The 24,953-nt window shown below is 39.3% G+C and overlaps 1 protein-coding gene across 2 annotated transcripts; it reads left to right on the forward strand.

The window, feature by feature from the left end:
- Window positions 1-3,058: 3,058 nt before the first annotated feature.
- Window positions 3,059-24,686, forward strand: LOC126336428 (uncharacterized). Of its 2 annotated transcripts, XM_050000552.1 has the most exons (4): window positions 3,059-3,301; window positions 7,782-7,902; window positions 17,864-18,119; window positions 24,496-24,686. In XM_050000552.1, the coding sequence occupies exons 1-4, from the start codon at window positions 3,186-3,188 to the stop codon at window positions 24,654-24,656; spliced, it is 654 nt and encodes a 217-aa protein (XP_049856509.1). In that variant the 5' UTR covers window positions 3,059-3,185; the 3' UTR covers window positions 24,657-24,686. The 2 variants fall into 2 exon arrangements, with proteins under 2 accessions (XP_049856509.1, XP_049857360.1); XM_050001403.1 differs by lacking the exon at window positions 7,782-7,902 and having other exon boundaries at window positions 17,884-18,119.
- The last annotated feature ends 267 nt before the right edge of the window (window positions 24,687-24,953 follow it).

Raw genomic sequence — 24,953 nt, forward strand, 5'->3', positions numbered from 1 at the left:
CAGGCCGCACGAACCTATTAACCTTAGGTAATTATCGGTAGGAAACGCTGGCTGAAATTATCTTCTCTGGCGATTAAACCTGAGGCGAGGCAGAAGAGGAACACCTCTTATCAATTTCAGCGCGCAATAATTTGCACGTGATTCTCTTTCAACTAGGCCTGCCTAGCGGAAATAAGGTTTCAAGCACTGTATGTCTCGCCGAAAAAAACTAAAGGGCGCATACTGACCAACGATGGCAAGAAGTCCAGTTGTTTACTGCTGTGACTTCCATGAAACAGACAGTATGTACTGCAGCGAAAGAGTGAAATCAGCTCTGTGGCATTAAATAGAGATGATAAGTCTATTAACTAGCTTTTGGATTGAATGCTGAGTGTTAGTTAACATAGAGTGAACACAAAAAAATGGTGAAAAGGAATGTCATCAGATTCTTATGCTGTTAGGGTTTCATTATCAGTTTGTAAGAACCGACGTCTAGCAACGACGTGCTGATTCTACGCACACTCAATACTAAGTTATTCGATTGTTTTCTGGGGATCCAAGGCACAAAACACGAACCCAGTTTTTAAACTGCAGAGGAGCGCCGAGATAGTAGTAGCTTGAATCAGTAGAGAAAACTATCTAAGAAACTAGGTACCCTTACTACAGCAAGTAATCAATCTACCAGTCTATGGCGTATATTTGGAAAACATTACTGAAAGTATTTCAGGAATAGTTCTATACATAACCGTGGAAAAGGAGCGAATTTGGAAGTACATTTAGCTAGGAAAAAAAACAACAAAAAACTCAAAAGAGCAGTTTCAATTGCGGAAAAAAATTGTGTAATAAACTGACCAAAGAAATGAAAAGAGTGCTAAAACACATCTGTTTAAAAAGGTAGCTAACGCATTTTTCGTAAGTATTGCATACTACCCAATTAAGGGCTACTTAGAGAAAAAAAGGTACAAATGGCTCTGAGCACTATGCGACTTAAGTTCTGAGGTCATCAGTCGCCTAGAACTTAGAACTAATTAAACCTAACTAACATTAGGACATCACACACATCCATGCCGCGAGGCAAGATTCGAACCTGCGACCGTAGCGGTCCTCGGTTCCAGACTGTAGCGCCCAGAACCACACGGCCACTCCGGCCGGCTCTACTTAGAGCAGTCAGTGATTAACAACGAAATTCGGATAATCACAGCACCCAGTCACACTGCAATAAGAGATCACAATTTAGCTCTATCAAACGAAAATCATGTGCCAATATCGTTTAATTAGAATCAAGAACACAAAAGCAACAAAGAAGGAAACGACAGATGTAAGGACACACAGCAGCAACACGTTCATAATTAAATACTAAGATGTAACGTACGGAAAATGGATGTGAACGCCAACAGCAAATTTTGTCAGAATACAAAAGTCAATGAATTAACTACACTCGTGTATAAAGCGAATTGAAAAAAACTCTCAAATAGGAAAGCTTGTATTATTTATCTCGTAATATTAGCAAAGAATGTCGTTAGACTAACAGTATCGCTTGCAAATACTCTAAATTGCATAAACTCTTCACGCTTAGGCATTTGGAAACGAAAAAAAGATCCACAGTAATTTAAGCTTCAGATTGATGAAGTCAAAAAGCGTGTAAGTACCGGTATAAAGACATTTGTATAGAACTGACAAATTAAAACCACAGTAAGTGTTGCGGCCTGATACATTATACCATTGCTTCCAAAATATTTGATATGTTCATATGCTTAAATTCATTTTTACAACAAAATGCTTAACTACAATTTTGATGCTTCCACATGTTATGATGAATCATTGTCATACAGAAATTGATGAGACACTAACCGTAACATGGAATGATTCGCTAGATGACTATTAAAAACCAGTCTTGGTTAATGGCACAGTAGTACAACGCTTGTTAAAAGAGTTTATCACAATTAGTTATGAAAGAAATATCAGACAGAAAAAATCACTTTTTCTCTTTACAGATGTAGAAACGAGGGTGCAAAATATACGCAGATAGGAAACTGTTTTTAAAATCTGATACAAGGAATGAAGTACATAACTGTAGCATCCACAGGAGTGAAATATAGTAACATGTAGACATTTAAGCCGTTTCTTTTCAATATCTTCTCTGCCACACGTGAATCTTTCAACAGAATTAAACAGCGAATTATAAATCTCAGTCAATCACGTGGAATTAGTGTACCTGTGAGGTGCTCCATACCATAGCTGAGTTCTTATCACGTACGTTCCTTTTTAACTGATTCTGTTACATGTGCGACACACATCAGTAAAATACGTTTATACCGGACTGTATTCAGTTGTATTTTCCACGAACACCATTTCTATTTCAAGAAATACACACAATTCTAAAAAAACAACTCATTCAACGGAACACTGAAATGACGGCTTATTATGAATAAGGTCGGTTTGCTGGTATGGTACAGCAAATACAGTACAATATATAGCACTGCAATTACTTCTTTACGGAAGTATTCCATCAGTGTTGTGTGCCTGTAGTTAAATTCCAGTTAAAAGCAGTAAAATTTAAGGCGCTTTAGCCTACATGAAGCAACATTCTATACCTATTTAGAATTCAGCATGGATACATTTCAGTTTATCACAAAAATAAGTCAGCTGGATCCGACGTAACGTGAGGCAGGAAAGGTAAACTGTAGCAGATTTTTCTGATGTACAAGGTTTGGCTATTTTCCGTGATGCTTGGAGGTGTATAAAATCGCTATGGATGACAACCAGGTAAATGTTGGTACTTATTAAGTACAGGTGCTACATCTTAGGGAGGTGTTGACGGAAAATAAATCCGTGAAGAATTATCTCATACCTATCATTTAGCTCATCCTGTTTCCTGTGTGACACACCACACACACACACACACAAAGTAAACCACGTTTATCCCGGACTGTTTACAGCTGTATTGTGTTAAGTATGCAAATGATCAATTTCACCACAACTACTACTTGTTAAAGACGTACAAAAGGGCAAGTTGAATCTAGAAGTGTGTACAGTTTACTGAAACCTTCCGCAACCACAAGCAGGCGTGGACGTGTAGGTATGCACGCGTAGATAACAGTGGGATGACGTCATCTCCGCAGCTCGGGTATAAGACATGCGTTTGGAAGCGCGCACGCCATTTGCTCGTTGACTGTGGAGCGCATCAGTAGCAGTGGAGTATCGCTATGGAGCCGTTCTACTCGCTGTTGTGTTTCGTGGGACTCTCGAGCGCTTGTTCTAGCAGTGGAGATTTGGACATCGTTGGGATGCTGCCACCAGAGATAGCCGTGATGATTCTCAGGTAAGTTTTCCTGTAATTATCTTATATAATTAAACGTAAATATTAAAGTTGCCAGATACTGCATCTCCGCTGTTTTATTCTGAGCTGTGAGCAGAAGGTTTGTGCTAAGCGCTCGTTGATTCGGCCGTGCAGTGTGGATCTTTACTGTGTAAGAGTGTTTCTGATAGATATATCCCGAGAGTAATAATGCAAAACTGATTCCTGGATCATCGCTTGTCCATATTTAGCCGCGGAAGGTTCAAGATAGTTTAAGAAGGTACTGTTTGCTTTCACCGAAAGTTTGCGAACTTTTTACTGCTGTGGTATTTTAAGTATCAGAGTAGTAATTAACTCACGTCGCCAAGTGAATACACTATTCATTTTTAACTGTTGCAAGGAAGGGTTGAAGTAAATGGGTTTTCACTCCTTGACTCATTTTAGACCAGTCGATAAAATGTTATGCACCGAAAACTTTATTTTCTTATTTCCTTAATTTCTCTTCAGCATTTATAAAACGTAATGAACATAGTGCTTCAGTTACTTGGCCGTGTACACAAATGCTATGGAACGCTTTAAATATTCCAGAAACACAGATGTGATACTGTAGGTTCAAAACGTCTTCGCGAAGTTTCCTAGAAGAAAATCCCTGTGTAGCACCTTGAGGTCCGCCAGAACCTATTTGTTCTAGAGCTAGTAGGTTTCCGTTATTATCTATTAACGGCAAATCTGGCATTGTAAGTAAACGTGCATGGTTATCGAAACAGTACCTTATTGAATACAACATGAGCTATATTCGTGAGTTCACATGTGCTAGATACTGTTTCTAAAGTGTTTGGTATGTGTGGAAAATAATTTAATATTGTTAGGTACCAGATGTGAAATATCTACGCTAGTTATTGTACAGTATGTATATTTATGAGGACTTGCGTTAAGAACTACTAATTTGGACCAAGACTGAACTGCACGCTGCAGTATTTTTGAGTATACAGACAGTAATGGATATACTTGTATTTTACGTGTGCTAGATGAACATTTAAACAAAACAGATACTGCTAAATAATTTCACAATCATAAAATGTGAGGTAATACAACGCTGTACTGGGTATTATGTGGCTTTCAGGGCACAATTTTTAATGATTACGAAGTATCCTCCCACTTACATGCTCAACATTAGTCATTCCTCCTGCAGTAAAGATGTATGATCACGAAAGTCGGTATGTAGATCTAAAAGTAACTAGGAAGCAGAGCCGCAAAGCACTGGTGTGTTACGGTAGATTGTTTATAATGTCTGCTAGACCGTTAGTTTCATTTTATATTATATTCAGATTGCTGCATCGTCAGTTGCAGAAAATTTATGGACGGGATCAGCTGCAGAAAATTTGTAGACGGAATACGTAAACATTTCTCGTGGGCTCTGTAGTATTTCCAGTTCATTGATGAGACCCTTGTCCTAATTTTGCACAATATTGTTCGGTTGTAGGAAGTAATTTTTTGAGCTTGACGCCGTACAAACGTAGTGGAAAAATTTGTTCGTAAGGAGGCTTGCTTTACTACCGTAGGAACTGCTCTGCAACAGTTTTACGATTTGTGGAACAGATGTCTTTTGCTTCTGTTCTAGACCGTAATTAGGCTTAAGCTAAGCTTGTATTAATAGGGGTAATGTCGGTAAAACCCTAGTGAATGGAATTGTTTTTTGCATTAGTCATGTGACGACAGAGCGTCAGCTGTTATGTTACTACGATCTTTTAAAATTAAGTTTCCACTATATTCACGATACGAGACTTACGTTCATCTACATCTACATGACTACTCTGCAATTCACATTTAAGTGCCTGGCAGAAGGTTCATCGAACCACAATCGTACTATCTCTCTACTATTCCACTCCCTAACAGCGCGCGGGAAAAACGAACACCTAAACCTTTCTGTTCGAGCTCTGATTTCTCCTATTTTATTTTGATCATTCCTACCTATGTAGGTTGGGCTCAACAAAATATTTTCACATTCTGCTACTTTTGTCAAAGTAACAGAAGTGATCTGAGAATTGCTGGAGTAAGCCTTTTTCATTATAATTGCATGAAGCCAGTAGTACTTGACACGTTCCTTCTTTCTAATAGGGTTAGCGGAGGCAGACGTTTCCGTATGGGGTGTGCGATGAAGTGCAATTTCATTGGATCACCCTCCGTTTGTCAGATCTTCATAAAGATAAAGAACGCATTTACTTTACAAATGAATGGATATTCCACGTGTGTGCTAACAAAATCAACACGGTTTTTAGACAGGCATCTTACGTAAGAGACAAGTTTCCAAAAACAGAAGGCATGGAGAATAAGATGGATAAGATTTCTCCTTGTTGGTCATTGTTTAGCCAATACGAACGAGATCAGGGAAAATTACGTTGTTATGTAGCACTTCTGCGACAAGATCTGTTTCATTAGAATGCATTTGTAGTTAATCAGATGGAATGTTCATCTTATCAAGTATTGACGCTGGTCGATGCTTTAATCCTGAGTACTAAAGGGGATAATTGTGTTAACAGCGGGACGCTTCATTTTCCTGTAGCGGTTTCTCTGCCTTCGTGTTTTATCCGATGATGGTTATGGTCATATTTCACATTTTGTTGAAGGCATATTTATTTTTAAAAAAACTTTTGTCCTAATGTTAACCGATAACTTCATGTGCCTCTGCATGAAGCAGTAAATAATCGGCGTAGTAATCTTCGTGTGGGAGCACTTTATTAGCCTCGATCACAAATGTTTGTACATAGGGAACTAGTTCTGCAAATTGCCGTCTTCAAATGAGAAAACATTTAGGAAACACATTACCTACCAATATTCAACGAGTCTACATATTAAAATATTTGCATAACTTCGTGAATCACCCTATACATAAGAAAGCTGTACAGCAATAGTATTACACATCACTTACTACACGGAAGTAGTCTACATCGATCTTCGTTGCTAGACATTCGTCATTAATGTGTTTCACAGTTCATCTGCGCGATACGTTAAGAGTGACTATAATGGAAAGATATCCACATCAAACGTACCACAAGGTATATTCGTAATAAAAGTATCTCATAGTAAAGGCATATTACGCCCCACGGCATTACTTGCGCAGTATGTTCAGCAAAGTGGTATAATATGGATTTAGCAAAATAAACTGTAAAAGATCAGTTATGACAATGTCTAATTACGAAGCAAGATGAAGACACTATTGCCTTGAACTAGGCTATATGTAACACTACTGCTATGCAGGCTGTTTCATTATATTTGTTCCACTGAATACTGACCTGCAAGCTTATTTTATACGTTTATGGGTGAATGATGTACTCCCTTCCGTTGCTTGCTGAGATTTTTTGTTTTTTTGTGAAGATCACGTTCACTTCTCAGATGCACTGTTTTGTTTAAGTACTATTCTTGCTGACAATGTATATAAGTGAATAGTGGGACGTAATATTGTGTTGAAGTATATATACGTGAAGATGGTTTCAAATGGTGTACGTGAGCTAGGGTTATACTACAACTGATGGCAATCAAATGAACAGGGCCTGGTGCCAAAGTTTACTTTGATGAATTATCGGCATCATAAAGTATGTAGCTATGTTTTTTATGTAGCCCTGGGAGAATTAGAACCAATGAATTGAATTGGTCCCAATCCTTCCAGGACTTCATGCTTTGAGATGCCGACAATTCCGAGTCATAGTTCTTCTCAGATGCTAAATAAACTCCTGTATTCATATAAACAGAAATACGGTGAACGCAATAGCAACATATCGACTGTAGGTGGATTTTGGTTTGCTGGCTCCGTACTTGAAATGAATTGCCAGCTTTGAAAAGCGTGATGAGGCTTTAGCACAAAGGTAGTTCAATACACAAGCACTCAGTTCAGATACCTGCTACTGTGTTTTATGGTATTGCAATGTCATTTAGAGGTTAATTTTGTATTTAGATAGTCGTGATATTTTTCGCTTCAGCCGTTTTGGTCTTTTTTGCGAAAGTAGATTATCGTTTCGATCGAGTTACCCCTCGATAATTTTTATAACTTGTATGGGAGCTCTGTAAGGATGGGTGGCGCAATGACAGTAACACTACCCGACTTACAAAATTTGAACAGACGCTCCTTCCGGTTCGTGCAGAATTTTTAGTCTTTCGCAGACCTACGGGGTCAGAGTTATTCACCCGAAACGAGAGATACCAAAGTAGTTGTATTCGGTCGCAGCTGTGAGGATTATCTGTGAAACTGTAGGAAATGTGGGACATAGGTCATTTTTATGACTGCATTGGAGTATGCGAACATTAGATTGTGGCACGTGAAAAGGGCAGGGTGTATAATAAAGTCGAATAGTAGTTCGAAATGGACGATCTGTAGTGATACTCCATTGTTAACGTAGAATAAGTGATCGTCATAATTTCTGCCACGCGACGAACTACTGTAGTCCATAAGTAGAAATTATTATACAGCATTTGTTGGCTCGTTTACAATTATCGTCACATTTTAAAGGTTGCTACTGCATCCATCAACCGCCATCGATGCTTTGGTACTGGTGACACACCCAAAGCATCGGCTCCTACAGAGGCGTGTATCAGCACCACAATGGTTGACACTGGGAGCTTCTTTAATGGTAAGTCATTTCTCAGGCACGAAAAGCAAACTCATAGGAGTATACTTAATATTAGCGGTAATTCAAACAAGTGTACTATTATTGCTACGACAATTCCCCGGCCGAAGTCAGTTACCATCAGTTTCTTCACTGTTGTTCAGTCGCGTTGTAAAACTAATCATAATTTTATATCATATTGGAATTTGTCGTTTGTCAAATTGAAAGTTTATTATGTGTTTTTAAACTCGTGTTAGGTGTCCAGTTGCTATCTGAGGAATGTGTAAATCTTACATTGACATCGGAACATGCAAATCTCAGTGCAGGGCACCAGAACGTGTAAAATTAACTTTGAACTGAAATATGTGAAGCGCACGCCACACGAGCCGGTACAACGAACAACTCGTCTGCGAGAAAGCAGTTAGTTTTCAACGAAATTTACGTATGTCATCTCAGTGGAAAACAAAATGACTAAGATTAAAGTTTTGGCCTTGAATCTTGCTAATATTTAGCTTTAGTCTTACAAACAAGTACTGTTTCAGGACGGTTGTTGTAATTACACAGCAACTTCACGCGTCTGACTTTCTGATAAAAGCGCTTGAAAACTCACAAGCTAACACTTCACTGAAATCTACTGGTATTAGACCTCTGAACTGAAACATTTTCGCAAATACGCTGATAATCACTGTGCGTTGTGGTGGACATAAACTTTGATGGTACTTAAAGTTTCCAGAATGAGATTTTCACTCTGCAGCGGAGTGTGCGCTGATATGAAACTTCCTGGCAGATTAAAAGTGTGTGCCCGACCGAATCTGGCAGAAGTAAAGCTGTGAGTACCGGGCGTGAGTCGTGCTTCGGTAGCTCAGATGGTAGAGCACTTGCCCGCGAAAGGCAAAGGTCCCGAGTTCGATTCTCGGTCGGGCACGCAATTTTTATCTGCCAGGAAGTTTCGTACTTAAAATAGTTGGCCCACCTCTGCGCACGGAACGCTCGTTTGCTCGCAACTTGTTGCTATTAGGAATAATGATGTGTCAAGAACCAAATGTCATTTTCCGTACTTGCAATTTGCATTACAAGTCGGTATTCTACTAGTTATCGCATATGCTTCTCAGTGCACAATTCGCGTAGTGCAATAAGAGTGTGCAAACAGTCATGAAAGTAAAATGAAAATGGGGACCTAAAACGATTGATAAATGAGAACAAAAACTCAAAGTTTAACTATGTATCATTAAGCTATGATTACAATATACTTCATCATTAAGTTACCGCACATGACGTTCGCAAAAGATGTTTCCTAATAACTCTTCTATACCGTTGCCTCCCTTGACATTTGTTTAAACTGCAAGCCAACCCTAAGCAATGTTATAACATTAAGCAGCTACACAGTTACAGATATATTAAAAACGGCATTACCTTAGAAGTTGGCTTTTATCATTCTCCCATTAATCTCATTTGCTCAATATCCTTACTCGAACCATATTATTACAGTCATTTTTTAAATAATGCTGCCTTCACTATACAGCAGGCCAGCTTCCATCATTTCAAGCGAAGTACATTGCCAGACTGTCCAACACACACTAGCCCTGCTACTCTGACTTACTCTGAACCCAGATTTCTGGTCTGTCTTACGATGAGGAGATTTAACGTCCCGTCGACGAAAAGTTCATTTGGAGACTGAGTTCAAGCTCGGATTGGGGAAGGATGGAGAAGTAAAGCGGCTATGCCCTTTAGAAGGAACCATTCTGGCATTTGCCCTATGCGATTTAAAGAAATAACGGAAAACCTAAATCAGGAACTGGGTTTGAACTGTCGTCCTGACGAATGCGAGACTAATATGCTGACCATGTGCGCTACGCCGCCCGGTTTTACAAAGAATTTGTTAGTTATATCGGTATTACAGATGCGGAGTACATTTGTCAAATTCACAACTTGTCATTTATGGCCAAAAGTTTCAAAAAATGATCACGGCAAATAGGGCAGCCTCATTTCAACCTCACCAGGATAAAGTAATGGTGACTGCAACTTTATTCTTTGTGCAGTGCTCCAAATTTACCCTGATATTGTGGGATAACGAGCTTATATAAATGTTTTTATCTTTAGTTTCCACATTAAGCTCTGTTACACTTGTCCTTTTGCGTGCCTCTGATACTTTTTCGTGCAATTACTTTTACTTCCATCAGCAGTGCTGTGTGTCCATTGTCGAAGATACCGGTTATTTACCGTTTGCCACAAAACTATTCTTCGCACGCTAGTTAAATAAGAGTCGTGATTTTGTCTTACTATATAGTTTACTATCTACATCTCGTATACGTCATTCTTTCCAGTTTAAATGGAGTGGCTCACTTTACAGCAAGATCGGTATAGCACTTTTTATAAAAGTGCTAGACGTGACCGTTACTATGTTTTTGTGGTCCTTTATTTCTCTGGAGATGAAGCCATTAAAATTTTGTCAAATTTTGTGTGTTGTCAGAACAAGGATGGTTCTGGCGTCACATAGCTAAAAAATTAGTTAATACATTTTTGTTGGAAGGACATCGCTTTTGTTTTCCGAAAATACTTTCATTTTACACTAGAGTATATATAATGTTGAGTAGTCTGTTCCACATATCGAGAAAATTATGCAGAAATCTCAACATACACAGGATTGATACAGTTGTATTGCGAGAGGAATTATGGAATTCGTGTGTTGTTTCAGCTTCCTCCACTGGTAACGGCTTATTTTGCTGCAGGCACCGTACTTCCATTTCCATTGATGCATGGAACTGATAAATGCGATGTACGTTCCGGCGTAATTCATGATAAAACTACATAAATTTTATTTTATAGTCTGTAGCCTAATGAATTCAACGCATGCAGGAGTTACTAAAACTATTATAGAATATTGATGTTGCCACTTCTTAACAATAATAGGCATAATGACTGAAAAAATTAAGTCATTATTTTTTGCAGGGAGCAAAATGCTTATAGGGTTTTACAGCAGGTCACTTCCAGTAAAAGACTGAATATTGGTCACACGCCGCAAAACGAGAAAAACGTAAACTGTGATCTTACTAAAGATCAAAGTTTACCAAGTGCTTCACGTAAAATGAACGCTCATGAGGTTTCATTCACAGTTGCAGGTGCTGAAAATGTGAGTTAGGTGGTAACATGTCAATACTTCGGTAAGATCAGATTTTTTTCAACTGTAATACAGACGTACCTTTTATATGTACAATTTTGTTCATTTAATATATAGTGGGATGACTGGTACCACTTAAATGAACAGAACTCAAATGCTTCTTTGCGCTACGTTAAATGCTAATTCATGAATGTTCTGATTGTTAGACGAGAACAGATGTAAATATTACTCCACCGTAAGTTGCTTGTCGTAAAAGTAGTAAATATGTAACAGATAGTACTTCAGACATGAAAATTTTAGTTTGGCTATAGGTTCGGCTATTTCGTTGCTTTCAGATATTTCCTGTGTGACAACAGGACAAACAGGATGGGAAGACTTAATCAACTAGTTGTAGTGACTGATAGTACTCGATGAGGCATCCATCTTTCGAATAATATCCGAATCCCAGGTCTTATGCCTTTGAGAATTCGTGGCATCAGAAGTCAGCAAATAATGAACCCTTAAAAGAGTGAAGAGTCCGTAAACTAAGATAGACCTCTACTGCTTTTAAGTTTTCCCCTCCCACTTTCCATTTTGAACTCCCGAATAGTTTGAATCTAGTGAATTTCGGTGGAGAGCGACTGATTGCCAAACAGTAAAAAGTAACGTGCTATATAATCGGTAAGAATGTGAATTTGGGACATTTTGTAGCCCCTCTGCCCCTGTAGGAAGAATTCACTAAGCTTGGTTTATACGAGAACTATGATTTAATCCTTCTTCACACCTTTTCGCTGTAATACCGTGTTTCAGCAATGACTCAGTACATAAAACAGGTGTAAATGATGCCCGTAGGACCGCGTTTAAATTGTTGCTAAAATAAAAATCTTCATCTCTGTATCTCTTCTTCTTGGTCTTAAATGATGCAGATGCTTCAGTAAGTGTTACCCATGCAGACCTTACCATTTGCGTGTCATCAGCTGTCGGAAGACTTATTTAGTTATCGCGATCTTTGGGTGAGAGCATTATGCCTGAATTCTACAGGCGGCAGGGACCACAGATTGGTTGCGGTAGCCGACCACCAGTCGCAAGATAAGTCCCGCCCGTAAGAGGGAGGGGAGGGGTGGATTTCTGGTAACGCATCTCCTCCCTCAACGCCATTCTTCCTGCTCTTTCCTCTTATCTGACTCTAAGCCTCAGACGAAGCCCAAAAAGACAATTATTCATCCTTCTCTCTTCAAATGATATCTTAGGCTTTGATAATTATGTGACCAAGGAGGGTCTGAATTAGCAGTGATCTTACAATATGCAAGGGATGAGCGCTTCAGATCAGAACGATACTTCGTATTTCTGTCTTTACTGTACTCTGGGTTTCTACTCAGAGAGCACCTTTCAGGTCATGTGACACTGATCCCAGGGTGCCTGTGCTTAGGTGGTTTACATCAAATTTTACATCCCACATTTTATTGGATGAGCCGTCTTAATCAGTAACGTTCGTATAAAATGTCATTGATAGGTCGATTACGAGGAAAATTGTGTATAACGATGCCAGGCTTATTAGCTGCAACCGTTCGGTCGTAACGTATTTTTTAATCGTACAGGATACTACACTGTATTAATTCTTCGCGTCGCAGCGTGAAACTACGGTCAATGGTCTGTTGCTTTACAGTGGATATCTATGATATTGAGGTATTTTACTGTAATACTCTAAGTTTTTCGTTCTGATTTTATACAGCTGTTATTAGAGGTTAAGACTCTGCTCTTATTCTTTGTTATATAAGCTGTAGAGGGGTTTGATATTAGTCAGTATTTAAGTTCTATAGACTGACAGAGTAAGGACCCGCAGAGAATTTATTCTGCGTTTCCATTATGATGATACTTTGCGCTTTGTGAGAACTTCCTTTTAATGTTCTTACATTGACAGTAATCAGCCTGTTTCTATTTGCTGTCTGTCTGAATTATTTTACGCGTAAATGGATCATTCACGTGCGGAGCACGTCTATTATTATTATTTTTATCTCAGATCCTATGTCTGGTCAAAAGTAGAAAGTGACGCGGACCTTGATCAAGCGTGACTTCCTTTTAACTGTACGGTTTGTTATATTGCATTTAGGAACTTTCGGGTAATTGAACATGTATCAATAATTACGGATTTCTGTAGTTGTATATATAAGTTTGGATGTAGCTGTATTGCATTGATGTGCTGGTGGATATTGTGTGGTATGACTCCTGTAGTTGATAGTATAATTGGTATGTCAACTTTATCCTGATGCCACATATCCTTGACTTCCTCAGCCAGTTGGACGTATTTTTCAATTTTTTCTGCTGTTTTCTTTTGTATATTGTATTGGGTATGGATATTTCGATTAGTTGTGTTAATTTTTTCTTTTTATTGGTGAGTGTCAGGTTTGTTATGTGGTGTTGTTTATCTGTTATAATGGTTCTGTTCCAGTATAATTTGTATTCATCATTCTCCAGTATATTTTGTGGTGCATACTTGTATGTGGGAACATGTTGTTTTATAAGTTTATGTTGTAAGGCACGCTGTTGATGTATTACTTTTGCTACATTGTCATGTCTTCTGCGGTATTCTGTATTTGCTAGTATTGTACATCCGCTTGTGATGTGATCTACTGTTTCTATTTATTGTTTGCAAAGTCTGCATTTATCTGTTGTTGTATTGGGATCTTTAATAATATGCTTGCTGTAATATCTGGTGTTTATTGTTTGATCCTGTATTGCAATCATGAATCCTTCCGTCTCACTGTATATATTGCCTTTCCTTAGCCATGTGTTGGATGCGTCTTGATTGATGTGTGGCTGTGTTAGATGATACGGGGGCTTGCCATGTAGTGTTTTCTTTTTCCAATTTACTTTCTTCGTATCTGTTATGTGATCTAAAGGGTTGTAGAAGTGGTTATGAAATTGCAGTGGTGTAGCAGATGTGTTTATACGAGTGATTCTTTTTGTATTTTGCTAGTTTCTGCTCGTTCTAGAAAGAATTTTCTTAAATAGTCTACCTGTCCATAATGTAGGTTTTTATCTCGATAAATCACCTTCCTCCTTTCTGCTTAATCTGAATCTTCCTGTTGCTGAATGTATGTGATGTATTCTATATTTGTGGCATTGTGATTGTGTAAGTGTATTGAGTGCTTCTAGGTCTGTGTTACTCCATTTCACTACTCCAAATGAGTAGGTCAATATTGGTATAGCATAAGTATTTATAGCTTTTGTTTTGTTTCTTGCTGTCAATTCTGTTTTCAGTATTTTTGTTAGTCTTTGTCTATATTTTGCTTTTAGTTCTTTAATATTTGTATTATCTATTCCTATTTTTTGTCTGTATCCTAGATATTTATAGGCATCTGTTTTTTCCATTGCTTCTATGCAGTCACTGTGGTTATCCAATATGTAATCCTCTTGTTTAGTATGTTCTCCCTTGACTATGCTATTTCTCTTACATTTGTCTGTTCCAAAAGCCATATTTATATCACTGCTGAATACTTCTGTTATCTTTGGTAATTGGTTGAGTTGTTGATTTGTTGCTGCCAGTAGTTTAAGATCATCCATGTATAGCAAATGTGTGATTTTGTTTGGGTACTTTTCAGTAATATTGTATCCATAATTTGTATTATTTAGCATGTTGGATAGTGGGTTAAGAGCAAGACAGAACCAGAAAGGACTTAATGAGTCTCCTTGGTATATTCCACACTTAACCTGTGTTGGCTGTGATGTGATATTATTTGAATTTGTTTGGATATTAAAAGTGGTTTTCCAATTTTTCATTACTATATTTAGGAACTGTATCAATTTAGGATCTACTTTGTGTATTTCCAATGTTTGTAGTAACCATGAGTGGGGTACACTATCAAAAGCTTTTCGGTAATCAATGTATTTGTAGTGTACCGACTTTCGTTTAGTTTTAGCTTGCTATGTTACCTCTGCATCTATTATCAGTTGTTCTTTACATCCTCTTGCTCCTTTGCAACAGCCTTTTTGTTCATTTATAATTTTGTTCTGTGTTGTGTGTGTCATTAATTTCTGTGTAATGACTGAAGTTAATATTTTGTATATTATTGGTAGGCATGTTATGGGGTGGTATTTAGCTGGGTTTGCTGTGTCTGCTTGATCTTTAGGTTTCATATAAGTTATTCCGTGTGTATCAGGGAATGTGTATGGGTCTGCAGTGTAACTGTTAAATTATTTAGTTAAATGTGTGTTGAGGTGAACTTCTTTAGCCAAAAATTTGCTATTTTATCTTTTCCAGGGGCTTTCCAATTGTGAGTAGAGTTAATTGCTTTGGTGACTTCATGTTGCAAAATTCACTTCAGGCATTTGTGGTATCATCTTGTATGTGTCTGTTTCTGCTTCTATCCACTGTGCATGTGTTACGTTGTACCGGGTTTGACCATATGTTGCTCCAGAAGTGTTCCATGTCTGTTATGTTTGGTGGATTGTCTATTTTAATGTGTGTGTTATTGTCTGGAAAAATTTCTTTCGGTGTGGGTTGAATGTTTGGTTTTGTTTCCTTCTATTTTCACTTTTTTGTATCTTCTAAGTCGTTTGGCCAATGCTTGTAATTTCTGCTTCTTTTCATCTAATTGCTTTGTCGCTTCTTGTTGTGAGATTTTACCTAACCTTTTTAGTTTTTTTGACATTTTATGGCTTATAAATTGTTAGCTGTCCAATGTCTCTTCTCAGTTTTCTGTTCTGATCTGTAGCCTGTGTTGCCATGCTGGTTTTGTGGGTTTTTCCTGTTTGTTGGTTGGTTCTGATCTCTGCCTAGTGTGTATATTTAGTGTAGTGAGTGCTCCTATATAAACCAGTAGTTGTAACTCTTCCATAGTTTTCATTTATTTTGTTGTGTATGATTGTGTTGATAGTTTTTGTTGTTTCTACTTGTGGGTTATTTGGCAGTCTATGCAAGAATGATCTAATGTCTGTGTCTTTGTATTCTATATATGTCAGCTGAAATTTTTCTTCTATATCTAACGTGGGTCACTTCGTGTTCTATTTGTATTTGTTCTGGTGGCAGTCTTAAGATTTCGTTTTCCTCTGATTGTTTAATTGATGCGTGTAGTTCTTTGTTTGCTCTGGGATGTGAGAGTCCATTACTGGATTTTCTTCTTCTGATTGCACATTATTTTGTTCCAGTATTTGTTGTACTTGTTTGATGTTTTCTAATACTGACTGGGGTATCCTGTTATTTTTGATTACTACACGGATCTGATCAGCTAGTCGTCGTTCTGTTAAAAATATTAATTCTGGTAATAAATGTTGTGTATTCTTGTGATCTGTATCCGGTTGTGTTGGTTCCTAGCTTTGTTGCTTGGTAATAACAGATGTGTCGATTAACTTCATCTGACCATCTTATCCTCTGTCTTTGTTTTCCTTCTAGGGTGGTTGCAGCGAGCACATCCGGCAAAACACCTCTATTTGGATTTAAATCATTTTCCAGTTGGCTAGCAGTGTCATTACCATTGTGGGCGGGCATAGTGTTCAAGCGTCGTCCCCGACCATGACGGCGCTTGTCCGAGGCTTCTTTTGTTGTCCTGAACCAACACATCACACTAAAAGGGGGGTTAGCCCTATTAGTGGTTTGTTCTTTTCGTCGCCTTTTACGACTGGCAGAACGTACTGGAGGTCTATTCTTTTCCTGGGCCTCCACGGGGGATTATTATTATTATTATTATTATTATTATTATTATTATACTACTGATGTTTGTATTGAGCAACTAGGATCACGCAACAATTCATAGTTCCGTATTTTCCAGCATTCTTCTCCACATTTTCTTTCCCTTTGTCTCGTCTTGTCACGCATTTCTTATTTCTGCCTCCGCAGCCTACTAAAATGAGTCTTTAAAAAAATGTTTAAGATTCTTTGTTTTCTGCTTTGCTTATTCTTGTAATACATGCTACTGTCAATTTCTTCTTCCAGAAATACTGAAATATTTTGTTAGTCTCTTCTCATCCATTGTATAGAGGTGTCCAAAGAAGATACTTTTTTGCAGTTACTTCTGATACTTTGTTTTCGTAGATCTCCTCGATAGTTGCTGTTTTCCAACGATCTGTTGTTGCTACTACTCCGTCTTTCAGGTAGCCAAGTTCTGCCCAACTTAGTTCTACTTTAAGAATTGGAATGCCGAAACCTGCATATAGACATTCTGGTCTCACCACCTCACCACTGTGATAGTGTTTCGTTTTTTAGATACGTACAGCTTGTAGACATTTTTTTTGTCAAAACATGCGGTCTTTCACTTTAACTATAACATTTTCCTAGTTTGTTTTGCTGTATAATTTCTGAGACACTTAAATGTACTAATTCGCTCTATTTTACCTATTTGTGTTTCTACGTGTTCTGGTGCATTTGATGTGTTCGTCTGCAGCTCGTGGTCTAGTGGCTAGGGTTGCTGCCTTTGGATCACGGGTTCCCGGGTTAGATTCCCGCCCGGGGACTGGGTGTTTACCACCACCACCATCCGTGACAGTGGCTAGATTGGGCTGTGTAATAGTTGGGCTGTGTAATAGTTGGGCTGTGTAATAGTTCTTGGGATTTTGTATGGGCGCTTACGACCGCAGTTCAGCACCCCACGCCCCACAAACCCATCATCGTACGTTTCTAATGAATTTTTGTTTTCAGCTGAATTTTGAGGTCAGTTACTGTCACTGGTTGTTCTAGTAGATTTCTTAACTTGTATTATTTCATCATTATGTACTGTTCATGCCTATTGTTATTAACTCACCACGGATGCCTGCTTAGTTTCACGAGAGAGCATGAAGGCCTTAATCTTGCGAGATGAAATAAATATTTTGTAGTATTAACACGTCTGAAACTCGAGATTCTTTTCTGCTTATGTAAATCAAAGACAAGTTCTTAGTTGTCAGTATTAATAGCTGTTATTTTTCTTTCGCAGGAACCTGGACGGCCCGTCGCTGTTGTCGGCGAGTGAAGTCAACGCCAGCTGGTTGAGCCTCATCCAGTCGGACTCGTTGCTGGCACGCAGGCTTAAGAGACAGAAGAAGATCGTGCGGGCTCAGCGCGAGGCCCGGGTGTTCGCTGCCGGCTACCAGCCGCTGAGGACGCCGCACTCTACACCGAAACCGTTCGCAGACCGCAACGGACGCTTCGCCGTCACCAAACCCGACAATGGTGAGTACGAAGTGTCTTAATTTTGTTTTTATACGTCCTCCTCTGAGGTAAGATGCTGAAAAACTCTTTCGCGATAAAATCTCTTCCCGCCCCCCTTCCCCCACCCCCTCCCAATCTGATTTCAACAAGTTTCCAGCACTGAAAGGCATTTTATACGAATTATTTTTATGTGAACAATAGAACGTTCTGCAGAAGCCTGTTCATGGAACTGCTGCCTCGCAATGTAATTATTCGCCAATCGAATCTGTCATAAAGAACACGGGAGTAGAAAATCAGCCCGACAACGTCATAACAGTAAGTTGAATCTAGTGAATCTAGAAAGCTCACCTTAATAATCTTCCGGTGGAAATGTACTGTTTTGTAGCTACGATCACAAGACAGCCAATCAGGGAAGAGTACGTGGTAGTCAGCGGTGTTGACCCGATCGCAATAATTTTCGAAAAGACGTAACACCATTACTTACAATGGAGCCGCGCCTGCTTGTTATCAGCGATTACTTTGAAATTCATGATATGTGCAGGGCTTTGCCAGAAATGAAACTGTTCTAAGTGGGAGATACAGATGACCAACCGTTTGCAAGAAAAAACAGTATTTTTTTGCTCAGGTCGGGCGAGGCGTGAGGCATATATGTTAAAGTAGTTAACAGGCAGCAGCTGACCGAGCGGAAACCACACTGTATGGTAATCGGAAGGTCGTGGAGTCGAGTACCTATGCGTAAACTTTTTTAATTGTACTTTCAGTTTTTACGTTCATTAGACAGCAGATAAACGGAAATAATGCTCAATGTATTGTATCTATTATTTTCTTCAGTCATGAGAAGGAAACGGCAAAGGAAAATGCAGGATTGCAAAAAAAATTTCCAAGAAAGTATTGTACTTGCAGCATCCTCGGGGACTCGCAGAGAACTTTCCAAGGAGGATTTGTTATTAACGTGTACGGATTTACTCTATTGGTTCCATTGTATCCTCCGAACAGCACTGGGGAGTTGACGCGCAAAAAATAGGATCCTGGTGCAGGTTAACTCCGCCAATCGGCCGTTTCGAACAACCCTAGCTACTTCGATGAAGCATATTCGCTTGTTAGTTCTCGACCGAGCAACGTAAAGTTCTTGGAGAGAATTTTGATAACATAGTGAATTCTTTTTATACAGACACTTTAAAACAACCATGTCAATAAAATGCTGCGTTTGTAACGTGTCCAAGAGATAGTTATTGCTTGCACTGTTTTTATGACGAATGTCTTCGCAACACGTGTAAAACATAGACTGTAAAATGATTAAAGTATTTAATTTCATATACGAAGTTTTTTCGTGCGGCTTACAAATCTATCCAGAACATTATTTGCATATCCAAATTTCCTTTAGCTTCTTCTTTTCATGTCTCTCGTGAAGGTATTAATATACTGAGCATTATTTCCGTTTATTTGCAATGCAAGTAACATATTTTTTGTCATCAGTCTTTTACCTGGTTTGATGTGGGCCCGCGACGAATTCGTCTCCCGTGCCAATCTTTTGACCTCAGAGTAGCACTTACAATCTACACCATCAATTATTTGTTGGGAGTATTCCAATCTGTCTTCCTCTAGAGTTTTTACCTTCACAGATCTACAGTCTGAAATCTACGCTAACATAAAAGCTCATGCCTCGTCCGATCGGCGCCAGAAATGATACTTTTTTCCTGGACGATTTGCTACGTGGACCTCCCGTTTCTATCACTTCTATTTCTGCCCAGTCTCTGCACAGACAACAAATTTCGACGGAGTCTGTGACGACGAGCGGGTGCGGTATATTCGTTAGGTGCCCAGGTGTTCTTGCCCCGTTTGAAGCGGCAGGGAAGGGGCCTGAAGAAGAGGGGCTGGATTTTCACTGATCCTTCTGAACGGGTGCCGTTCGTAGCCGACTAGGCTGGTTTGCAGGGGCGGCGACATTTCCTCTCTGACAGCCGTCCCAGTAGCGCTTCTTAATCCCCTGCCAGAGGCTAGCACCTTACAGGAGCATTGCCAGTCTTGTGTAAGACTAATGACCAATGACAATAGATTCGTCTGAGCAGCTGCCAGCGGGCTCAAGCGTATGCATGGAGCTGAAGTCGCACTGAGCAGCGCTTTCCCCAGATTGTGGCTACTTGGAGTGGGGCTGTTAGCAGTCTGAGCCGCGAATAGCAAGAATTCAAAAGCCACCCGAAAAACATTTTTTTGGCGCTCTCAAACCTGTGTTTGTTCGTCCTCAAGAGAACAAATAATGCTTCCCGAAATAAAATATAATTAAGAGATTTTTATGTCAAGTGTCTCAAATTCATTCATATATTTCATTTTGATCCTAAAAATAAGGAATACCCACAACTGTATTGCAGTTACTCAGGCCAGGTCCACTGTAACGTGGTGCACTTCGATTTTTGCTGGTTTTCCTAATGAGGCCTATTTAAAGTTGCACCCGTGACATTACTCCAGTCATCAGTTCTGTTTCAGTTGTGTGTGTTTGAACTGAGCGTCACATCACGAAAATACTCTTAATTAGAACAGTAGAAAAAAATAGTTTTGGTACAGTGTGAACCTTCATTGTGTTGGACGGGATACGACTATCTGCCAACTTCTAAGGGGACTTCCATGTTACTATAATCATTAGGCAGTATTCACATACGTTTAACTCCGCAAGATGATGAATTTATTCCAGAGACTGTATCGGAAGTGTCAGAATATTCACAAGCAACTACTAATTCTACTTCTAGTTGCCTCTTACGGTGTGAGAAAACCGTTGGCATTCGTCCAAGCTTCCAGTCGTCTCTGAATAGATAGTCCTTCAAGAAACTTCCTGGCAGATTAAAACTGTGTGTAGGACCGAGACTCGAAATCTGGACCTTTGCCTTTTGCGGGCAAGTGCTCTACCAATGGACAATGTCTTGAAAGGACATAAGATGAACATCAACAAAATCAAAACGAGAATAATGGAATGTAGTCGAATTAAATCAGGTTATTCTGAGGTATTAGATTAGGAAAAGAGACGCGTAAAGTAGTAAATGAGTTTTGCTATGTGGGGAGCAAAAATCTAATGATGGTCGAAGTAAAGAGGATATAAAGGCAAAGGTCCCGATTTCGAGTCTCGGTCCGGCACAGTTTTAATTTGCCAGGAAGTTTCATACCAGCGCACACTCCGCTGCAGAGTGAAAATCTCATTCTGAAAGTCCTTCACGGTTTTCGAGGGAATAGTATTCGATTCTCATTGCAAAAGAGCGGAAAGTTCAGATGATGCGGATGCTCAGCGATCACGCAGTTTTTCCTCCAAAGTAGACCCAGAAGATCTCAATATTTTGATCGGCAGACTGGTGGCCAGAGTAGACGCCACACTTCATCTTAGAGCTCAGAAAACCAGTCTTGGGCGATGCGAATTGTTTGAACAGGGGCCCTGTCTGCTTGGAACGCATCACCATTGTTACGGAACAAACATTGTACCCATAGGATGGACCTGATCAGCCAAAATGGTCACATAATCCGTGTTAGTAATGCGACCTTGCAGAGAAACCACAGGGCCCGTGGAATCCAACGATATTACAGCCAAAATCATCACTGAACTACCGCCATGTTTCGCTCTTGCGATGTAATCACGGCCAGAAGTTGGAAACAATGTGAAACGACTCATCCGACCAAGAGACTCTACTTCATTACTCCACAGACAAGTTTTTATGGTGTCGGCATCACATTTTCTGCTACGGGAATTTGCACCACTGATTTGTGGTTTTGGTATCCCAGATAGCCCTCCATTTCCCAGCCTCCTGTTTTAGCGCTGACAAAGGTTCGCGAGTGCAACATTCCGTTCTGAAGTGAACTTTCCAGCTGTTATACATTACATTTGTCACAATAAACTTCAATGACCGTACATAACGATCACTCAGCACACATTTTCGTCCGCTCTGCGACTTAGCGAACGATGTTTTTCGCTTTCGCTGCATGCGGTATAAATCTCCATTATGGTGCCTATTGAAACGCCAAAAACGTAGTCTATCTCCGTTATGGAAACACCTAGCACACGAGCGCCAACGGTTTGCTCGCGTTCGAATTCGCGTAGATCTAATTTAATGCACTCATTAACTACAGGGAACACAGTTCGGACCCGACTGACACAATGTATTGAGGACATTGCACTAATGCCGTTCGCAGTCAAATAAAACAGCGCAATCAGCAGGCTTTGGCAGCGTCTGCATTTATATTAAAGCGTGCATTTTTCACCGTGTTTCCATGTTAGTGTGGGTGTTACCATATTTCTCTGTGCTTCATTGAACCAGCGCTCTGAACTCATTCCTCCCTGTCATCAAAGGAAGTATATCTAAGTGTTGCAAAATTAGCCCTTTTTGTTTTTAAAGACCCATATGTTCAGCTATGCTTTTCCATAATAAATAACTAAACAAATAAATTTTCTGGGTTGTAGTGGGAAAGAAAATCGTCGCCTTTTGTCCTGTACATTGACACACTGCTTTGACTGCTGAACTAGGTATGGGAAACATTGTGACTAGTACATATGAGAGATACTGCGACCACGAAAGTACAATTCTCTATTCGAACCACTGTGTAATAGAGAAACACAGTTAACAAAGTTATTTAGCAGGACTCAAATGGGAATAGTGTAGGCACTTCTTCAAAGTGTCGTAGGAGAATAAGAAATTGCCCCGTGAAAATGTCGTTTCCTCCTGCAGGAAAGCCTGAAAATTTTGAGGATGAAAAAGATCATGCACAAGTCATTGTTCACGAAATTTATAGAAATTCCAGTAGTGGGATGTTCTTAGACACGATAATGGCGGAGGACTTTACAGTGTAAAAGACAATGGCACAGCTACATTGCATGGCAGAGCACAAAATACATTGTTTTAGAGCATTTGTTAGGGAAGAGCGAGGTCTAGGTGTTACTGGACATAAATATCTGTGGATGTCATAACTTCTCCGTCGAAGGTTACTTGAAAGTCCATTGTTAGTACAAAACAAATGTCTCAAGGTCGTGGCACGCAAATCATTAGGGGGCAACAACGTACTTTATAAGTCTCTAATTTAAAGTATTCATTTTTCACATGTTTCAAAATACACTAGTGTTAAGAGTTTGTTCAGGTTCCACAAAAGTTTTCACAAATGTTCCCCTCATATCTGTGGTCTCAGCATCTTTCCTTGTCGAGTTCATATTTAATGAACTTGAGCTAATCACAAACGTTAGTCATATCTGTCAAATTTGAGTCTACATTAGAAATCTCGCATACTACAAAACTATATATAATCACATATGATAAAAGTATATCTACCACACCCAACAGACAAGAATTAACTGATGAAATTGTAAACGATGTTGTTCAGAAAATCATAAAGCGGTTCTCTGCAAATGGGCTCTCATTAAACTCTGACAAAACACAGTATTACAGTTCCACACAGTACATAGAATGACGCCATTAATAAATATAGACTCCGATCAGGAATCGGTAGCTAAGGTAGAATATTAAAAATTTCTACGTGTATGCATTGATGAGGGGTTGAACTGAAAAACACACTGAAGATTTGCTGAAGCGTTTGAGTTCAGCTACTTATGCTATTAGGGTCATTGCAAATTTTGGCGATACACATATCATTAAATTAGCTTACCACTCCTATTTTCATTCGCTGCTTTCGTATGGCATACTTTGAGGTAACTCATCATTGGGTAAAAGTGTGGTCATTGCACAATAGCGTGTAATCAGGATAATTGCTGGAGCTCATCAAAGATCATCCTGCAGACACTTATTTAAAGAGCTAGAAATCTTCACTGTAGCCTCACTATATACATTTACTTGCGAAATTTGATATTAACAATCCGAATGAATTCAAAAGTAATAGCAGTGTACATGGCTACACCACTAGCAGGAAGGTTGATGTTCACCACTCAAGGTTAAATCTAACTTTGGCTCAGAAGGGGGTAAATTATCCTGCCACAAAAGTCTTTGGTCACTTACCTAATAGCATCAAAAGTCTGACAGATAGCTGTATAACATTTAAAAGGAAATTGAAAGCATTTTGGAACGGGAACTCCTCCTACTCATTAGGTGAATTTATGAATATGGTAAGTGGGTAATTTCCTCATCCCCCCCCCCCCCCCCAAAAAAATTGTCATCTAATATTCTGTGCAATGTAATATCTTGTATAGACACCTTTTATTAACCTGACACGTACCACGTCATTACGAAGTGTATTCATGATCTGTGGAACAAGTACTAACCTATTATGTTCCGTAGATAAATTGGTTGCAGTTTTGGTTTGAAACTGAGACATGATATATGCTGCTAGCACACATTCTGATTAATACTGCATGCTGAAGTGTGAAGGGTAGATTCCCTGATGAGTGTAATGCATTGACAGTTCTGTACTGTTCCAGGTGGTGCGCAGCTGCTAGCTGAGCCTCTAGCGGTCAACAAAGCCGTCAAGAGGAAGAGCACCAGCAGCCTGCAGTCGGCGAAGCATAGGTTTGCAGCGGATCGTCGTGTTATGACAACGAACGTGATGGAACAACTTGTGAAGAAAGCGATGAGATTCTGACAACTCTGTATTATCTCTGTCCAATAAACTGTCTTAACCAAAAACGTGTTTTTTTCAATACCACTACCCAATCTAATTAACAGCATGTCTGTACCGCTATTAGCAAACAAAAGGAAATGTGATAGTAAGTGTTAATACCTTCTCCTGGGAAAGGGCGCTGCAGCTGTTCCAGTAGAATGAGAAACTTAGAGGATTCGTTTAAAATTGAAATTATTGAACTAAAGGCACTTTGCTTGTTAACTTAGTTGTCAACAATAATTAGCAGCGTAGCAGAGAACTGGACCCTTTCCAAGTACC

Source organism: Schistocerca gregaria, chromosome 1, assembly GCF_023897955.1.
Source record: "Schistocerca gregaria isolate iqSchGreg1 chromosome 1, iqSchGreg1.2, whole genome shotgun sequence".
Lineage (NCBI taxonomy): Eukaryota > Metazoa > Arthropoda > Insecta > Orthoptera > Acrididae > Schistocerca > Schistocerca gregaria.

What these genes read in the sequence shown, in the direction of transcription:
- LOC126336428 (XM_050000552.1), top strand. Translation starts at nt 3,186, where the DNA reads ATGGAGCCGTTCTACTCGCTGTTGTGTTTCGTGGGACTCTCGAGCGCT. An exon ending in CACTGGGAGCTTCTTTAATG is followed by an intron (nt 7,903 to 17,863) that starts GTAAGTCATTTC and finishes CAGTATTAATAG; the next exon opens with CTGTTATTTTTCTTTCGCAG. An exon ending in CGTCACCAAACCCGACAATG is followed by an intron (nt 18,120 to 24,495) that starts GTGAGTACGAAG and finishes GTACTGTTCCAG; the next exon opens with GTGGTGCGCAGCTGCTAGCT.